We start from the raw sequence: 19,149 nt of genomic DNA, 5'->3' as shown, positions 1-19,149 counted from the left end.
TTGGAGGAACGATACCTGTTTACCAGTGTTGCATGTCTTTGGAAAGCCTTCATGTTTCTAATATTACTGGTTTTTCAAGGCATGCTTGATCACGTCTGGAGGCTTACAACATGTTTTGTCACTGCTTGGGTCATCACCGTGGCAACAAAAATAAGTGTGCTTTATAACCACCTGAGATTAGAAGATTGAAAGGGATGTGTCAGAACACCTACTAAAACATGTCTCAAATGGAAGATCTGTCTTTCCCTTTCCACTGTCCAGTAAATGTCTGCATATGGTTTGAATGACTTGTGTTCCTAATTACCATGGTGTGCTTAGTTTAAGAGGGAAGCAATAAAGATGCATGGAATTCAAGTTTGCATGTGTTATTTAGTATTTCAGTTTTGAACCATAGAGTAAAACTTCACTCATCCAATTCCAAAGGACGTACAAAATCGTAGATCCTTTCCTGTAAATACCTTTCAGAGGTCATATTTGTAGGGTCATAACTGCATTGTTTAGCTGCTGATGGCTGATGTTTAGGTGGGCTTGAAGACAGATAATGTGAATACAGTGGTCAAACTTCCCGATTACTGTATGTAGCAGTTATTTTGCCATTTACTAGTGGTCTGGCAAGGAATAGTCTCGAAATGAGCTGCAATCATAGAAAACATCTAGGTTAAAACCATTAGTAAGTGCAGTGACAGTCTTTCTGCCTACTGCTACACTAATTATGCTGATCATCAGTTTTTCAGTGCAAATCTGAATTTATTTTCCTGTTGCTAGAATTGTCCATGAATACCTAAGCAGGAGACCTTTTGAAGCTTACCAAGAAAGTGTGTATTTTTCCCGGTTCTTACAGTGGAAATGGCTGGAGAAGTAAGTGTACTTCAACAATTTTGACGTTGTAATTCTGTTTGGCTTTCTGAACTGTTCTGCTTGTTACTCAACGCCCGCTAGAAAAATCATGATCTGAAAGACAAGATTCAAGGATGACTCTGAGCCAATGGAAGAGCTGATGCTCTAACTGAAGTATTTGTTCAAGAGTCTTTATGCAGTGAATTTGTATTACATAAATGTGAATTTATTGTCAAGTGTGTAGTGGGTACCAGTGTTGGGAACTCCTGTTAGTGTTTAGCTCCGTATTTGGTTTGATTAGTATTTACTTACAGAAGGGAACCCATGTTTCCAGTCAGACCACCCCTCTCATTTTGAATTCAATTTATTATAATGCTATCTTCATGAAGTGAAGGCAACTGTTATTCAGCCAGATATTAAAGAACAGGAAGGGCAAATTGAAGACAGATTTTGGGGTGGAAAAGGGTCTGCAAATTCTTATAATTCTTGTTGCATTATTTGTTTCTTTCTTATCAGGCAACCAGTAACCAAACACACGTTTAGGCATTACCGGGTACTTGGCAAAGGTGGATTTGGAGAGGTGAGTACAGAGGCATTTTTCTGTGAGGCCATCCTTAGAGGTTAATACAGAGGAGAAGCAGATTTAACTCTTGTCTCTAACAATCTAAATTTTTATGTCAACTGGTGAACTGTCATTGATCTAAAACACTTTGTTTTAATGTGCTAGTCTCAATATTGTAGGCCATGCACAAAGCAGGAGGAAACTGCCCCAACTATTGCAATAATTCCTTCTGTTTAAAAATTCTAATTTAATTGGTGATGAGAGCATAGTTTCGTTCCTACGAGTTACATTCCTGAACTCGATGTTAAAATCTAGATTTATTTCATGCTGTTTATAAGGCACTGTTTTTTTCTAAATGTTACAAATACATCTCTGTTTTGAAGGGGCAGGATGATTACTAAACTTACCTTTCTACTGTTTGAATATGATGTGGATGTTAGTCCTCTGTCCTGCAGTTTCCACAGTCAAGAGTTCAATTGACACAAGATCTGCAGTTTTACTGAGCTTCAGCAAAAAGTGTTGGCTCCTGCGTAACCACTGCTTTTCTTTCCCACTTCTGTTACTGCTTTTGTGACCCTCTTAAGTTGTTCTGTGGGTGAAAGTATTTAATAGATACTTACAGACCCCTTATTTTTCTGAGCTCATTTAAAAGCTTGGGGGGAAAAAAAAGCAGAATAAATTTTGGTGTGTGTGTATATATGTATGCATAAAGTTAATGTCTCTTACATGCTTTCCATCTCCTTTCTAGGTGTGTGCTTGTCAAGTACGTGCAACAGGAAAAATGTATGCTTGTAAGAAGCTAGAAAAAAAGAGAATAAAAAAGAGGAAAGGAGAATCCATGGCTCTAAATGAAAAAAGAATTCTGGAAAAAGTGAATAGTAGGTTTGTAGTAAGTATCTACTTCTAATCTTGTTCTTGTGAGTGTGTACGGCACTGTTTGCCCGGTTTCAGTCTTTTCAGGGGCTTATGGGCATAACATTTTGTAATTGATTTTGAGAATGTGTGAGTGCAAAGATAAATGATTGGTGTAATAACCAGAATGTGTTGTGTATGATTATGAACAGTTCTGTGCAGAGTTTTTATAGGTGGACTTCTCAACATGTAGTCTTACTGGGTAGTAACAGCTCTCTGTTTTGCTGGTTTATTCATATTTGCTTTTTTACATGACTTCATATTTTGCTTATATTGGAAAAAGGAACTGAGAATTGTATAGGAGTTAGAGTGAATAATGGTCGTTATCTCCCTCTCTGTTCTTTTTAGGTTAGTTTATCCTATACATACGAGACAAAAGATGCCCTGTGTTTAGTGTTAACCATAATGAATGGAGGGGATTTGAAGTTTCACATATATAACATGGGAAATCCTGGCTTTGATGAAGAAAGGGCTATTTTCTATGCTGCAGAACTGTGCTGTGGTCTGGAAGATTTGCAGAAGGAGAGAATTGTTTACAGGTCAGTACAATCTTCAGTAACTCGTACCTTGGCATCACCATGTCTCTTCAGCATTGAACATACAAATTATTTTCTGTTAAAATAAGCTTGTACTTCATGGTAAAAGAAGGAAAAAATTGTAATAGTCTTTTTGACGCGTCCTTCAGAATTACTAATATTATTTGTCACCTTACTGTTTATTCCAGTCCTGATACTTGATATATCAAAAACATTAAAAACAATTGCGAAGTAATAGAAAATTATAAACGAAATTAATTATCAATACAAATAAATAAATACTTTTTGGGAACATGGCATTGCATGTCCACTCTAAAGCAGATGTTCAGAGGAGACTGAAGTCCTTTGCTGCCTTGCTTGGTATGCAAAAGGGTAAAAAAAGTTGCAACTTTGCATAATGCTGATGTAGTGAGCCTTTTCTATCCACAGTATGGAAAATTAACATACCTACACAGCACTCAGTCTCATGGAAAGTGGCAGAACCACAGAATAAATCAGGCTGTTTATGTATTGTTCCCTAAAGAGCTTGGCCAATCTTGCAGTGATGCGCAGTGTGTTTTGGCAAGAAGGAAGAGAGGGTAAATTTAAGAGTCTTGGTTTTGCTCATTGTTCTCATGTGAATCAGCTACAAGTAGATCACTTCATGTTTCCCAGGTGAAAACAAGTAATTGTTTAAAAACCAAAACCCAACCCCACAGCCCTTGTGTTCAACTTGTTAACAATTTGCATATTAGATAATCAAACACATTGAATCCTAGCATCATCTGTAACTGCTTACTTTGGAGTGGTCTCGGAGTCAAAATGTGTCCCTTTTTTTTGTGCTGTTATGTCACTAATTTCCAATTATTAGAAATTTGTATGGGCTGCTACAGATTGGGGAAGCAGAAAAAAGTAGTTTCCCAGGCAATTAAGATGCAACACATTGCATCTTAATAAGAAAGGAATTTTTTTTAGTCCTCATAACGAAGGACAAAGAGTGCAGGTGTTACCAACTGAATAATCTGTATTCTCAGGGGGAAGAAGAAAGGGCTTAAATTTAATCATAATACCTGAAGGCATTATGTCATTATTTAAACAATTAGGTATAGAACATACTGAGGGGGTTCCTGCCCAAAATGTAAACAGATTAAAGGTGACTCTGGTTATACCATGTCAGCTCAAATGCACTTGAAGACTAAATTTAGAAAATGTTTGGATAATTTTATGTTCTCTGTAGAACTATTTTTGCCCTACTCTTATTAATAAAGAACTTCATGCAAAAGTCTTGTTTTTTCTTCTTTGCTAAAAGTAGTTTTTTTTTAATCCTGATCTAGATTTTCTGCCTCATATTTATTTTGTTTTGTATAATCTATTTAGGAGCATTTTGTTAACTTCTGTGTTTTTATAATCAAACTGAAAAAGGATCATAGAAATACTCTATCACTAATTGCAGTGGTATCTTACGTGCTCAAAATTCTCTGTAAGCATCTTAAAGGCAGTGCACTTAGGAATGGGTACAGTGACTGTGTATGATCGATGAACCTAAAGGAGTGGAAAAATTGGCCATGATTATAATTTCTTTAGTGAGAATAAAATTCTGGTAACCTGCAATCATAATGTTGTGGGGGACAGAACCACGTGAGGTATGTTTTCATTGATACTGCAGTTTGTTCTCCTATTAAGGTAACTAATATTTGTTTGTTTTCTGGAGGAAGGAGTGTTCCACTCTTGCTGCTTTATAAATATTTAATACTGATAAGATCATGGGACCTATTACAATATTCATTCTCTAGCTTTAAAGAAGGAGTCTTAAATGAAACTATCTCTGAAGGTAAATAGCATAAACTGTTAAAGCAGCTAATTCTTCTATTAAAAATATATTTTTGTGATTATCCATATAGATCATAGTGAAGTGTGCTGTAAAGGCAGTGGAAGAAGGGAAATTCAGAAATTCTGAAATAAAAGTCCAAGTGCAAGCAGGTATCAGTAGATGAAATTAAAATCAATTCATCTTGTTGGTTTGTTCAGTTCTGGAACGGCAGTTTTAATGTAAGGCTGTCATGTTAAATTCTATTATATTTGGCACGTGTTGCCATCAGTAGCAAAATGCCTCAATGTGAAAAAGCCAGGCCTATCTTTCTTCTCTTTCAACATCAGTTTTTACAGTATGGGTCACATGTCAGTACGAAAGCTACTACTCAGTGTCAGCAGTGCTATCAGAGCTGTCCTTAGAACCCTGGAGTTGGCTGTGCCACTCTGTGAGAGGAGTTCCCACTGGATTAAAAGAACAGGTGCAGATCTGGAAGGAGGGCCCTGTTCTGCCTGGTAGGGATTGAGCCAGTTTACATGTTTTGTGTTAGCTTGTGAAACTATCTGTAACTGGCCATGTGTTGCTGACATCAGAAAAGTAAGTAAACACAGGAACAAGCAGTAGTGGAGTTGTTATTCCATTACACAAAATGCTTGATAATAGGTAGATCGAAATCAGGATTTGCATGAGACAGAGTGAGGAGCAAGTGCCTCTGTTCTAAAAGATATTTGTATGTTGGTGTAAGCTGTAGCAAAAACAGAGCAGTACATGCTTACTTCAATTTAAAATATATATATTTTTCAGTCTGTTTTCAACATGCAACTTTGTTTTGTGAAGATTGCAGACATGAAGAGGACAATCTTTATGAGAGGAAAGCTGAAGCTCCTGTTCCTAGAATTGTTTTTGGCTCTCATTCTGAGCTTGCTTTTCAGTTGAGGTAGTCTGTTGTCCACTACAGGACCAAAGCCTGTGTATTTCCACAGAAACTTTGGCTTCTCTCACAGTGGAGGAACAGAAGAGGGAGAAAGATGATGCACCAGTGCATCCCAAAGCTAGAACTGATAGCTAAATTCTTGACAGTTTCAGAGCTTTACTTCTTGTTAACTGTTAGGCCTAGAAACTAATAGTGTTACACAACTATAATTCTAGCTATAGTAAGTTCTAATATTGACTGTTGGTGGATCAAAGAACAGAATTAGCTTTGATTAAGATGTTTATGTATTATGTTTTAGGTTAGACTTTAATCAGATTTCTGGGAACTGGATGGAAGTTTTTAAATCCGTTTACTTGAACTCATCTGAATGTGCATTATGTGTTTTACAGTAGACTTGTTTCTGCCTAAAATTTGAGATGAGTTTTGTTGCGTTTTTTACTCTTAACCTCAGTATCTCCTAGTTTCCCTGATATTGTAAACTTGTATCTGATGTGACAAGAAGGTCCCATTATAGGGACTGTTCAGACTTAAAAATTTATAGGAAAGACTCCCTTGTATGTTTATTTTATGAAGTAATGAAACTAACACAAATTCACACATCTTAAAGCATGAATTTAGCAATATTTGGAGAGAAAAAGTAATACAGATTTGAAGAAATGTTTGTATGTTTCCCTCTCATTTTGAATGTAAATGCTAGAATGATCCTTCCTAAAACTATTTCTTTTAAGTTATTCATAGTTTCCTGCTTTTTATACTAGTACCTTATCTTGTTGTAGTTGTACATGAAGAGCTTCTGTTTCGGCATCTGTAAGGGCACAATTGTAACATTAAAAAAAAAAAAAAAAGATTAATACCTCTTTTTAAGTCTTTCCTGATTTTTGCTGCCATTTAATAGCTGAAGAATGTTTCTTCATGTTTTGCATGTCCAAAAAAAACCAAACAGTTTGGGTAGAGCATCAAACTGCAGCAAGTAGTGGCTTGTTTTAACTTGTGAAGTTGCATGGCTGATATGCTCAGGAGGAAGCTCTTTAACTTAAAAGCACAAGCTGGTGTAAGTTACTTCTTAGTGTAAAAATATTACTGTTATCTAGAGACTCTCATCTGTGAAATTGCTGTTTTAGCCTAAATAAGATAAAGATTTAGGAAACTCAGGAGTTCTGTGGTTATACTGTTTGTTTTCTAGGTCTTCAACTTTACAGCTTTTTTTTTTTTTTTTATATGTAGGTATGAGCTGGAAAAATCTCCTTAATCAGAATCGTTATCAGAAGTCCTATATTGCCCCAGTTACATTTCATGATAAGTGATAATCTTGTCCTCTGTATAATTAACACTTTTATTCATTTTAATTTACAGAGATCTGAAGCCTGAAAATATACTCCTTGATGACTGTGGTAAGTAAATAATTGAAATTAATTTTGAAATTAGGAATTACAGAACATACTTTTTAATGTCTTTAATTTCTTACACAGTGTATCTTCATAATAGGAGGGACTTGAGTGACAAATATTAAGTCTAGTGTATTTTCATTAGTAAATTAAAACTGTCCCTATTTCATTACTAATGAAAATACACTAAATACACTATTACTTCTTAGAGAATGTGAAAAAATACTGGGGTTAGGAGAGTGAGAAATTACATGTAATGTCAAAGGGGTCCATTTCTCCTCTCATAATGACTTTTTTTCTTTTGCTGGTCTTTCTCCCTTTGATTTAATACGATTAAAACTTAGCTGGATTTCTATTTATTTGTTTTTTGTTTGTTTTACTACATAATTTATTAGCTTTGAGGTCAGAGTTACACCTAAAGATTAAAATATGATGTTAAGCAATAAAGAAGACAGAAATCTGAGGGGTGAGTGTTTGTTTCAACACTTCAACAAAAACAGAAGTTTTGATGGTTGCTAGTGTAGATGTGGCTTGAGAGTCAAATCAATATGAAAAAATATTTTTCTTTTTTTTCCCAGAAGCCAAATTAATGTTCTTTAATGACTTTGTATTAAACTTACCGAAATCTTTTGAACTCACTGTAGAACATATGCAGCAATTACCTTCTCTTAAGCTGTGGCTGAATATTACCAGTTTGATCTTGTAATTGCTGAGTTTTTCAGTTAAAGGAAAAACTGCTTTTGGAGTCACTAACACAAGATTTATTTTTAGTCTTTGAAGTCAGCGTGTTCTGACTGATAAACTTCTGAAAAAGAAGACACTTGGGAGAAATCACTTTGCAACAGCTAAAGCTTTAGCACACATCAAATGCATTCTTTAATTCTTCTCTCCAGCAACATCTAGCAAAAGCAACAGGTTTCTTTGAGGAAAAATATAGCTGTACAGGACTGCACTAGAATGCTTTCTTTCTGGCAGGGATATTCTGATCTTGTTCCAGAGAGCAGAGGAGGCTAATTAGAAAATAGCTTCAGGAGCTCAGATCCTGCACTTGACAAAGGGGTTCATCAGATGTTGGGAAACAGAAGAGCATCTGAATATTTAAAATAGCATTTACTGCTCAGGAACACTTAATTATTTCTAACCAGCATAAAAAGTGGCACTTAAGTTTTTCTGTTCTTTCCCCACACCATGATTATCTAGCATATGTAAAAAAGAAATTAATATGCTAATAATAACTAACGCTGATGCTGCAGTGCTTTTTGAATGACAAAGAAAATGTGTGCAAATGAATGTCAAGCATTTGTACGGGCTACCTAGAGGGGTGATGGAGTATCTAGGGAGCTTTCTAGACCAGAAATAAAACCAAACAAAAACACAAAATAAACAAATCCTTGAATGGTCTGGACAGACTCTGGCATGTTATAACATCAACAGTTCTGAGTAGATTCTGGTTAGGAATTTCTGTCCGTACTCCTAGAAGAGCAGAAAGAAAAGTAGCCTATTACTTGCACTTAGCACTACTAGAGTGCTTCATTAGAGGAAAACCTGATACTTTAGTACAGGCTACAGTTTTCTGATTGGAGATAAATGGATTAAATTCTGATGTTTTGTTAGGAAAGCTAGATTTTTGTAGAGGGGAATACAGAATGGAAAAATAAAAATCTCTAATGTGTACATACAGAACTCCATATAAACAGACATTAATTTCTTTTTATACTGAAATTGCAGCCAATGCCAAAGCTAGGAATAGAGTACTTAACTTTTTTTTTGTGTGTGTGTGTGAGACATTTGGTACTTCTGTTACAGGTTTAAAAAAGGGGGGAAGCAAAGAGGGGACTTCTTTATAGTTAAAGAAGCTTAGTTCTATGAGATATATGAATATTTTGATGATTTAGGTGTTTTTTGATGAGGTGTGCAAGAAAAATTTCTTGTTGTAAAAGTAATATTTTATTATTGATGATGACTGACTGTTTTTTATCTTAATACAAACAGGACATATTAGAATTTCAGATCTTGGATTAGCTGTGCAGATTCCAGAAGGAGAAACGGTCAGAGGACGAGTTGGCACCGTTGGTTACATGGGTATGTGAAATATCCTTTGCTAGTTAGGTTTTACCAGCAAGTTTGGTTAAACAAATATTTGAATGACTTGTCCAAGGAGCTACACTGGTTCTGCAGAGAGAGATTTTAATACATGGTGGAAGATGTTGGTAGTCAGTTATAAACTTTCTTAATAAATGGGAAAAGTTAACTTTGGGAACTATAGCTTTAGGTAGAACTTCTAAGAAAACAGCTAATTTCTTCTGATCTTATTAAAAAATCTGATTGTAAGACTTAGATGCTTCTATTGGATACACACAGTATTCAGTGTAGGAATTAACATTTCTTTGAGAAAAAAGGGGTTGCTTAAAGACCTTTTGTACAGAACCAAGAGTATTAATTAAATTATTGTTTTTTTGTCTATTTTTGTAGCTCCAGAAGTGCTCAAAAATGAAAAATATACATTCAGCCCAGATTGGTGGGGTCTTGGTTGCTTAATTTATGAAATGATTGAAGGACAGTCGCCTTTCAGGAAGCATAAGGAAAGGGTCAAACGGGATGAGATTGACCGGAGAGTAAAAGAGGACCAAGAAACATATTCAGACAAGTTCTCTGAGGAGGCAAAATCCATTTGCAGGATGGTGGGTGAAGAGATGTAGAGGTTTGAAAATTAAATTTCTAATCCTTTTTTAGAGATGAACTGCTTTATTTTAGTCTTCTATTGAATTTTTTTCAAGGCTGGAGTGAGGTGTAGTGAGAGTACCAAAATCTTTCTTCGGTTCAGGTGGACATTTCTGACAATCCATGACTTGTTTATTTTATCAAATTTTGATAATTCTGAACTTTTTAAAACTTAAGGTAGGCAGCATAAAGTGGTTTCTCTCTCATGTGCATGAAAAATGCAGCATTTCTTAGACCATGTGTGATCATAGGGTACAGCTTTGATACTGATGTGGAGAAATTGCAGTTGTACATGACCTTCCTTCTGTTTAACCTGTTTAAGACAGCAGGAATTTTTAATCTTCTGTGCTCTTAATAAGGAGTGCACCTATACAGAAAGCTTCAAAAACTACTTTATTAGTTTATACAGAATAAATAAATTACTTACACAGATTTACATTTTTCTATGATTTTCTTCCTGAAAGTAGAGCCTATTGCAAAAGCTATTCAACGTGGCATCAATTAAAATAATTTCATACTTACTCAACTTTTGGTCTAGTCTTTACTGTCAGAAAAAGTAACAATCTTTTTTTAGGGATTCTTTTGTCTTTGTCGTAATTTGAATTTCCAGTTCATTTTGATACCACAATAAAGTTCATCTTCTAAAAGACCAAGAAAGGAAGGGTTGTGCTTTTTCTTAATTGAGAAATCATATCACTAGGACAGCCTTTTTATTCATATATTTGCAGTTACTTGCAAAAAATCCAGGAGAGCGACTGGGCTGCACGGAAAATGGAGCTGCTATTGTGAAACAACATCCTATTTTCAAGAATATTAATTTCAAGAGGCTGGAAGCTAACATGTTGGAGCCTCCATTTTTGCCAGATGTAAGTAGGTGAGACAGATTTGATTAGTATCTAAAAAGGCATGAACTGCATAATTCTGTGTCAGTTATCATGTGAATTGCAGATAAACTTCTACAGTTATTCACATTGGCTGGAGATTACCATTGTAGATATTGCTGGCTAGTTGTTTTGTGGCATTTCATCTGAGAATTCTGCTATAGTATGGTATGTCACTATAGAGCTTTCTAGCTGATTTCTGTTGGCCCTGAAAAACTCAACTTTCCTAGGTCAGGTGCTAAACATATTAAGTTTAGCTTTGAGGAGTTCAACTCTTGAGCTGAAAGGAAGCTGCCAGAGGACAAATAAACTGTGATGACCAGTAAGAAAATCACAGATGCTGCATGCTCTTCCTGTTTCTGATGCTCTTGTTCTGTTACTTGCAGGATGGATGGAACTCCCCAGATGCATTATGACAAGATTCTGTTAAGTTTTTTGTGTTTCTGTTGTGTAATATGTAATTTAGTCTGCTCACCTAGGGCAAAAAAAAAAACTTAATGAAGCAATCTTGTATTGTACTGCAGCCACGTGCCGTGTACTGTAAAGATGTCCTGGACATAGAGCAGTTCTCTACAGTAAAAGGAGTGAACCTGGATACTACAGATGATGACTTCTATTCCAAATTTGTTACAGGTTGTGTCTCAATCCCTTGGCAAAATGAGGTAGGTATTTCATAAAAGATTTTCTTTAGTACACTGATTAAAAGACTTAATGTGGGATAAATTTACAATACTAACTTTTTTCCCCCAAAAAACATTATTAAAAATTGAAGGACCACAATAAACGTGCAAAATGAAAGCTGACATCTTAATGCAGTCAACAAGACTTCATTCAGCAGCATTGTCACCACATTTTCCTCGTTCTTCTGCCATATGTATGAAGTATTGCTCTTCATAGGAAGATAGTTTTCATCCTATTAAAAAGCAAATAGGCTTGCTTGGAAGCTGCTGTTTCATTGTATCGTGCCCAAGCATCAATAGAATATCCAAGTGACTTAGTAATACAGAATCACAGCTTATCTTTTCTATGGTTTCAAAGCAAACTATTCAACATTAGTAAAGTAAGACTTCCTTTTAAGGCTGCTGAATGAGCAATCTGGGATTCTGCATTGATAATTTCTCATTCAAAGTTTAGTCCATAGTATAAAATGTTAGGCTAGAGTGTTCTGAAGTGAGCTGAACAGACAAAAAGAAAGTGAAGTATTTAATGAAATCCACTTCTGGTTCTAAAAATGTATGCTTATTGCATTATAGGCAGGAGCAATTCTTTACAAAAGGGAAGGAGCATCTTAGTGCTTGCCTGCATGATAGTGCTCATATTGTTCTTTAAATTTTTCTCAGTGCTCAAGAAGAGTTAATGTAGATTTTGTGCTCTTCTTCAAGTAGGTCTGCAAATGATGTTGTTTCAGTAGCATGAAACTGACATATTTTTAACTTGTTAGGAGTAACCAGTCAGAATAAGTGGGTGATGAATGGAGTGTGTTTGAGAGGCTTATATGGATACTTAATTTATATTTTATGTGTTTCAAAGATGATTGAAACAGGATGCTTTGAAGATATTAATGCATGTGAAACTGATGGTACTGTGTCACCAGACAAAGAGAGGTCTCCTAAACCAAAGAGAGGCTTCTTTCACAGACTTTTTAGTGGAGAGGTAAGGGTGTTTTCTTGTCTTCGATAAGAAAATTACCAGTAAGTTCTTAAAATCTGTTCAATTTGAGCATTTTTAAAAGTTGATTTGTGATAAGAAAAGCTTTTTTCCCTGAATGCTTAAACTAATGAAACCTGGCTTATGCCTTTGTCCCTGCACTGCATTTCAGAAACTGTGACGATCCATATAAAATCCAGGAGTTTTTTCCTCCTTCAGCATTCTGCTTTTCTCTAGCTTGCTAGCTGTTGCCTGTGGAGGGGGAAAGTACTGTATGTTGCTAACACTGTATTGCACATCTTCCTTAAGATATTAACTTCAGCCGTGCTCCTTTGCCAGTTTTTGTAGAACTTAAGAGGAAATAATTTGAGAGATAATTGAGGACTCCTTTTGCAAAAACTTGTATAGAACTGAATAGTAAATTCCAAAGTTAGTGTGATTGTGCACTGCAATGTAGTACTTTTTCCTTTAGAAAGATGGACTCCCAGTAAATCATTGTGGTGCATTAAGCTATGCAAAGATAACTCCTAAATGAATGAGTGTGAAGAACTGTTATAAAACAAATGTTAAAATACTTCAGCACGAAACTTTAATTCTTTCACCAGAACAACATAGGCTTACATAACTTCTGATAATGCACAGCCTCTCTTACAGACAAAACTTCATTAAAAAGTAGAAGTTATATGAACTGAATACCAAAGTACTGTTTAAAAGACATGACAATATCCTTGCTTATTGCTGTTGAGAAGTAAACTATTCGTAAAGACTTTCAGTTGAAGATACTGTTCACAATTCTGCTTGCTCAGTATGCCTGCACTATAGAGTGGAATTATCTTCAGAAGCTTAGTACATTTCAGTAGGAGACACTTCACTAGGAGCTGCTTTGGCTTTCAAGCAGAAATAGAATTTTAAATTTGCTAAGTAGCCACAACAGAGCCACATTAAAATTGCATGATGATGATTTTTGTCATCAGCTGGTAATTTGCCTCTGTAAAATGGTACGATGCTAATGGAATATATAATGGAATATATATTTTTAGTTCGCCTTTCTGAATTCACTTTTTTCACATTCATATTGAAGGAATAGAAGGAATGGTTAAGTACAGTAATAATCTCACATATCTGAACTTAAAACTTCTGTCTTAGCATAGGCCTTTCTTCTGAGAAGATTCCTAAAAATATTGGCATGGGTTGCGAGCCTTCAGCTGGTTTTAAAGTTTAAAAAAAGAAAAGAAAACACCCTACAGTTATTTGTCATGTGAACTTAATTTTAGGTTCTTTAATTCTCTTAAATGAAACTATAAAGACTTGAGCTTTTGGAATTGGGCTCTAGTTTCGTTCGGTACTCCCAAAACGTTAGGTAGGATGAAGTAAAATGTTCCGGGAAAAGATTCAAATCCCTCCCCCTCTATGCTACCTTTGTGCCTCAAAAAGTATCCAAACCAACAATAGTGTTAACTTGGTAACTAAATTATGTTTCTGTCTTCTCTTGCAGGTCTGCTTTAAATCTGATTGCAGTGATGAGGAGCAGGAGTCCTCTAGACTTTAAATCACTTTACTGTCGTCAGAAAGGATTAGCAAACTTTAAATGTTTTATATCTCTGTAGCAAAGTGTATTATATATATTTTTTATGAGTTCAAGAATTTTTGTACATTTGTACTTCATTTGTTTTAAGATGTATATTTTTCACTAAAGCTTAATTGTACAAAAAACGAGTGCCATTTGAGTGAGTGTGTTTCTGTATGTATTTGATTTCTTCTACCCACCCCTGCAACGGAATGAATCTAGAAATATTAACAGGATTTTAAAGGAGAGAAACAACATCTTTAGCATAAACTTAATTTGACTTTTTTTGCTCCTGGTAAAAATCTTCTTGTTCATTAGATCTTTATTAGCTGTTTTCTTAAAATTGCTGTACTGATAAAGTTCATAATTCTTGTATTATCTGGCTGCATGGCAGTGCTATCATCTAATGCATCTCAAGAAAACTGCTAAGGAAATAAAGGAATTCAGTGCACTGTGGCTAGCTATTATGAAGTGCTGTTTGCTTATAGATTTGAAAATAGTCTTGGTCTTATTTTTATCTAGAATTCTGGACATTAAGCTTAATCTTGTGACCAATTGTATTACCCCCTATTCCTTTCTATCTTTTGTACACATTCTCTCCATACGGTTCCTCAACATGGACCATGCAAGTAGACCTATGCCAAAATTTTATAACTATGCTTTTATGTACTTTGTTGCCCTTACTGAAAGGACTTTTTTTACCTGTGGGAAATCTTTTTTTTTTCTTTTTTCTTTTTTTTTTTTTTTTCTGTAAATGAAATTGTTTACAACTCCATGTAGGATGTTAGGTTTTTATAATGAGTAAGAAAACAAGCCACAGGCTCTTAATACAATCTTCTCTGCTTATCACGTTGTGATATGCAACATTATAGGGTTGACAGTGATCACTGCCACTGAGGGAAGAAGCAGCTAGTGTTAGTGTTAAATTTAACAATGTAAATAATCTTTTCTTATAACTTTCAAAAGCATAAAGATTAAAATCTCCTTGGTTTTAGCAATCATAAGATCGCTTAATGCAGCTGTGGAGCTGCTGTTGAAGTTTTAGTTACAATTACCTTATGTTCGTGAGTAAAAACTGTTTCCAGTTTGATGGAAGCTTGTAAAATGTCTGTTCTTCTGGGCTCAAAGTATGCTAGGCTTTATTTTGAGAAGCTCTGTGTAAAACATTTTATCTGTGTAGGAGAAGAAACTTAGGGAACACATTTCACGAGCCTTTTCTGTTTCAAAATTTAAATTAGTCTTGAAATATTCTTGAAGTTGGAGTCATGACTTCTTGTATACATTATGTTCTGTATTCTGAAGATTGTCTCCACAGAGCATGCTTTTTTTTTTTTTTTTTTTTTTTTTTTTTTTTTTCAGTTTCTAAACTCTAGGAAGCAAGCAGACTGCATATGTTCTATATGCACCAACTGAATATCTACCTCAATAGGTTTCTGCTTGTGTTCACAGACCTCCCTTGGAGAAACTCAGCATGTTCCAGAGATACACCAGATAGTCAAGCCCACTGCGGGTATAAATTCACAGTATTTTGTTTCTGTGGAGGAATGTTTTAATGGATTAGAATTTGAAATAAATTGGAAAACTAAAGTTTTACAAAATTCTGCTGGGGTGCCTGCCTCTTTGAAATTGTTCCTCTTGAATATTGTGCCACAGAAATGAGGAATTAGACTCTTTTTCTGTGTTTTCAGTGCATGTTTCCTGATGTCTAAAATAACACAGACAGCAAAATGTCTACTGGGGAAGAGAGAAATTGGCAGTGGGAGAGAGAAATTCCTGCATGACAATCTGATGCAATAGTGAGGGAATGGAGACTCAACAGAGAAATAGGTGAAGTAAGTGTGTTGGCTAGAACCATTATGTGTGAGACAGTGAGCTGGCACAGTCTGACCTGACCCTCTTTATTATGTACAACAATAAGAGAAGGACTCTATTTCTCCGTTCCAACTTTTCTAAAGAGGTAATGAAAGTGTTTTAGAAATAGCTACCTGATTGGGCTACCGATCGTGTTTCTCTTACTAAGGGTTTAATTTTTAAATATCTTAGGTTTACCATTCTGAGTCAAATAAAGAGACAGTATTAACGTTAGACACATGGAGCAACTGTCTGGATTTAATGTCTGCTTAGAGGAACTTCAGATTTGGGCAGGAATGCCATGGACACAAGCTGGGTAACTTTTATGAAGATAGTACAGGAATTGACTTAAACAAAGAAAATGTGAAAGTATATTCATTACATATTTCAAATTTCTTCTCTATTTTAGAGAGAGAGAAGAATTTTAACATAAAATAAATAAAAAATTTACCCCCACTTTGGAGTGCAGAGGTTTAACGCTTTTTCTCCAGGGTTCTCCCAAGAAAAGAAACTAGATAAACAGGCAAACTGTTTCTAACAATTGGTTCTTTCAATTTTTATACTTCTGCTCCTCTGGAGAAGAAACTTTTGACCACATGTGGCTTTTTTGCATGTTTTTCTGAAGGTTTCATTTCACAAGTTTTTTCTTTGAGTTATGAATAATAATTCTAAGTATTTTTGAAGGGTAACTACATGTTAGCAGGATTAAGTCCTAAATTCTATTTTTTTGCTACTAAGGTCAAGACAGCATTTTTCAATTACAAATTTGTTCCTTTTATCTCCATTCAATGAGTATGACCTTATTCTTTGCACAATTTACTAACTTCGTTATACTATAAATACATTAAAGCTGTCAAAATCTGCATAAGTATCAAAGTTTAAAATGTAAGCAATTAGAAATATAGGCACATAATAACTAGATATTATTTAATGTAAATCATCAACTAGGACAAGGAACTGTAGGAACCAATGTAATTCTCTTCATACGGTACTTGGAGATGAAGAAGTTATGCTAAGTAATCTAAAGTGACTAATATTATCAACTTGGAGATACGCTTTGAGAAGTGTGAAAAGGGTAAGAAGATGAAACCAAAACACTGTGGTAATGTGTAAATGTAATATGAATTTTGTTCTTGATTTTTTTTCATAGGATGGAGATGAGAAGAAGGCAGCAGGTTGTATTTACTGCTGATATAAACTTTTATTTCCATGAAGCTATAATTAAAAAAAGAAAATAATTTCTTGTTGTTCAGAATGCCTTCATTACACTTCAATGAATTCAGATTCTAGATCTGTTATAAGATTTTAATAGCAGTGAGACAATCCAGCAGCCCAACTGCTTCGTTCTGTTGGTGTGAGATATGGAAAGATCTATCAATTCTGTGGAGTTATCTCAGTGAGATCGATCCTTCTCTGTAGCTTTTGTTTCCAAACATTTGTTTGTATGTCTTAATGTCTGTTTGTGCATACCTCATGAATCTACATATAGAGCTCCAAATTCAAACTGTGAAACTATGTACCAGTATCTTATTGGTTTACTTAATATGATTATTGCGATCAACAGAACAGAATCTTCATGCCTCAGGGTTGATGTCTTTCTTTAAAAGAAACTGTCAGCTTTCTTTTCCTTAGAGCTGTAATGATCATAATAAAGATGTTACAGTCTAGAAACAATACCAACAAACCAGTTTCAGTTGGGGGGAAAAAGCCAATCTCAGAATAAAGTTTCTCAAATTAGGCAATCTGTGATAGAAGCTGTTAAAAACAAACAAAGCAAGCCCAACAATTTTTAGAAGGTACTTCAATTATTTTTCCAAGAATACAGATGTAAGAAAATTCATAGCCAAAAATGAATGTTTGTTCAGTGTTTCTCGCAAAAGTCTGATTTCTTCTTGTGCTGGCTCGCTATATTTTAAAGAGAGCAGAAAACATCTTCCATGTTCAAGCAAAATCTGATATGGATTGTATTTGGTAGTCATAATAAGCAAGAAAGATCTTGATTCACATAAGCATCAGTATGTTCAACTGTAACTAGTTACAAGTTACTAAAGTAAATTAGCAGAAATAATGTTATTTTCTCATGGTTTCCGTGGTATATTAAGTTAACAGTGGAGATGTCATCTTCATTTTTGAAGATTTTTCAGTAGGAACTTTTCTTTAAGACATACTGAAAAAAAGTATTTTATTTTTTTTTTAAGTAAAGATGAGCTGAATTTGTTTACTTTGATTTGAATTACCTTCCTGGCTCCTTTTGGTAATAATGATGTTTCTTCTGCTGAATGTACAATTCTTTTATTTCAGAGTTGTCCATGTGTTTTATCGTAAGTTTTGCATATGGCACATAGGTAGCCTTCATTTCACGCTCCACGTATGTCCAAACCACCAAAATTCCTTCCAGTTATAGCAATGTTGACTGTTAAATGTGATGTGTTAGTTCCATAATTTCCAAACCACTCAAGTAATTGTTGTATGAGCTGTTTTCCTGGATATTCTAGCATTGTTATTCTTGAAAATAAAAGCAAAACACTGCCACATCTTTCAAACACATGTATTTATTGTCTTATGTGATTTATTTACCAGGTCTTTCATGGTAGCTGAAGTTATAATTAAAAAATAAAAATCACAATTTGTTGAAATAGAAAATGCTTAAGATGTTTACCAACGTGAGACTGATGATTCAGGAAAATTACCTGAGTATTTCCTCAGGTGACACCTTATCTCTTAGTCTGATTTTTAGTTTCTTCATGAATTTCATACAGGTTCATGGGGATGTGCTACTTTTAACACATCTACTGTGATAACACTGTGAATGCAAGATTGGTCAGCAGTTGCTTAGCTTGTCATCAGCACACTGAATATTCCATTATTGCAAAAAAATATATATATATTTTGCAGGCTTCACTTTCCTTAAAAAAAATTATACCTTGGAATTAGTTAGATTTGTTTTATTTGCATCAAACTTTTTTCAATGGTGCGCTGCTTGTATTTTCAAAATGTTAACTTTTGAAAAAGGCTTTCACTGTAATTTTATTACATGAGTTGAAGGGCTAAGACTTTAACTGATATCTAGAACTGCTTCCATTTAAGGGTTTGTAACAATAATATAACTGTTATTGACATATTGTAGATTGTGTGCATATGTTGAATTAGTGGGTCAGTGAAGTCTGTTGGATTACTGAGTGGAATCAAGTACTTGCTGAATTGTTTCTGGCAATGCTGGTTTAAGATTGCCTTCGGGAGAGAATATTTATTTTTGGCATGCTCATCTAACCCTGTACTGAGACTTAAATGAAGAGTTAGATTGTTAAAGCCGTTGGTAGCATATGGTTAGGAAACATTCACAGCACTCATGCTTTTCTTTCAAACCAGGTTAAAGCATATTTCTTTTTGCTTCTGGAAGTGGAGATGAATTTGTCATCCACTGAATTATATAAAACTTAGTAGTGGCTGTTACTCCATTGAGACTGTGACTGTTTTATTCCTTTGTGTTAGCATTGGCTTTACAGAAATTCCTGTTATCCAACCTT

At 34.8% G+C, this 19,149-nt stretch overlaps 1 protein-coding gene across 2 annotated transcripts in view; it reads left to right on the top strand.

The window, feature by feature from the left end:
• Positions 1-18,169, top strand: part of GRK4 (G protein-coupled receptor kinase 4) — a 34,430-nt gene extending 16,261 nt beyond the window's left edge. The window contains exons 6-16 of one of the 2 annotated variants that reach the window (XM_085223573.1): positions 766-858; positions 1,354-1,417; positions 2,148-2,288; positions 2,660-2,850; positions 6,924-6,961; positions 8,948-9,037; positions 9,428-9,636; positions 10,405-10,542; positions 11,082-11,219; positions 12,088-12,210; positions 13,700-18,169. In XM_085223573.1, the coding sequence (XP_085079699.1) occupies positions 766-858; positions 1,354-1,417; positions 2,148-2,288; positions 2,660-2,850; positions 6,924-6,961; positions 8,948-9,037; positions 9,428-9,636; positions 10,405-10,542; positions 11,082-11,219; positions 12,088-12,210; positions 13,700-13,753 (1,279 nt within the window). In that variant the 3' untranslated portion in view covers positions 13,754-18,169. Of the gene's footprint in view, positions 1-765; positions 859-1,353; positions 1,418-2,147; positions 2,289-2,659; positions 2,851-6,923; positions 6,962-8,947; positions 9,038-9,427; positions 9,637-10,404; positions 10,551-11,081; positions 11,220-12,087; positions 12,211-13,699 lie in introns of those variants that run through there. The other variant, XR_014883240.1, reaches the window with a different exon arrangement.
• The last annotated feature ends 980 nt before the right edge of the window (positions 18,170-19,149 follow it).

Source organism: Meleagris gallopavo, chromosome 4, assembly GCF_905368555.1.
Source record: "Meleagris gallopavo chromosome 4, MGAL_WU_HG_1.1, whole genome shotgun sequence".
Lineage (NCBI taxonomy): Eukaryota > Metazoa > Chordata > Aves > Galliformes > Phasianidae > Meleagris > Meleagris gallopavo.
This window is presented reverse-complemented; position numbering and strand designations above follow the sequence as displayed.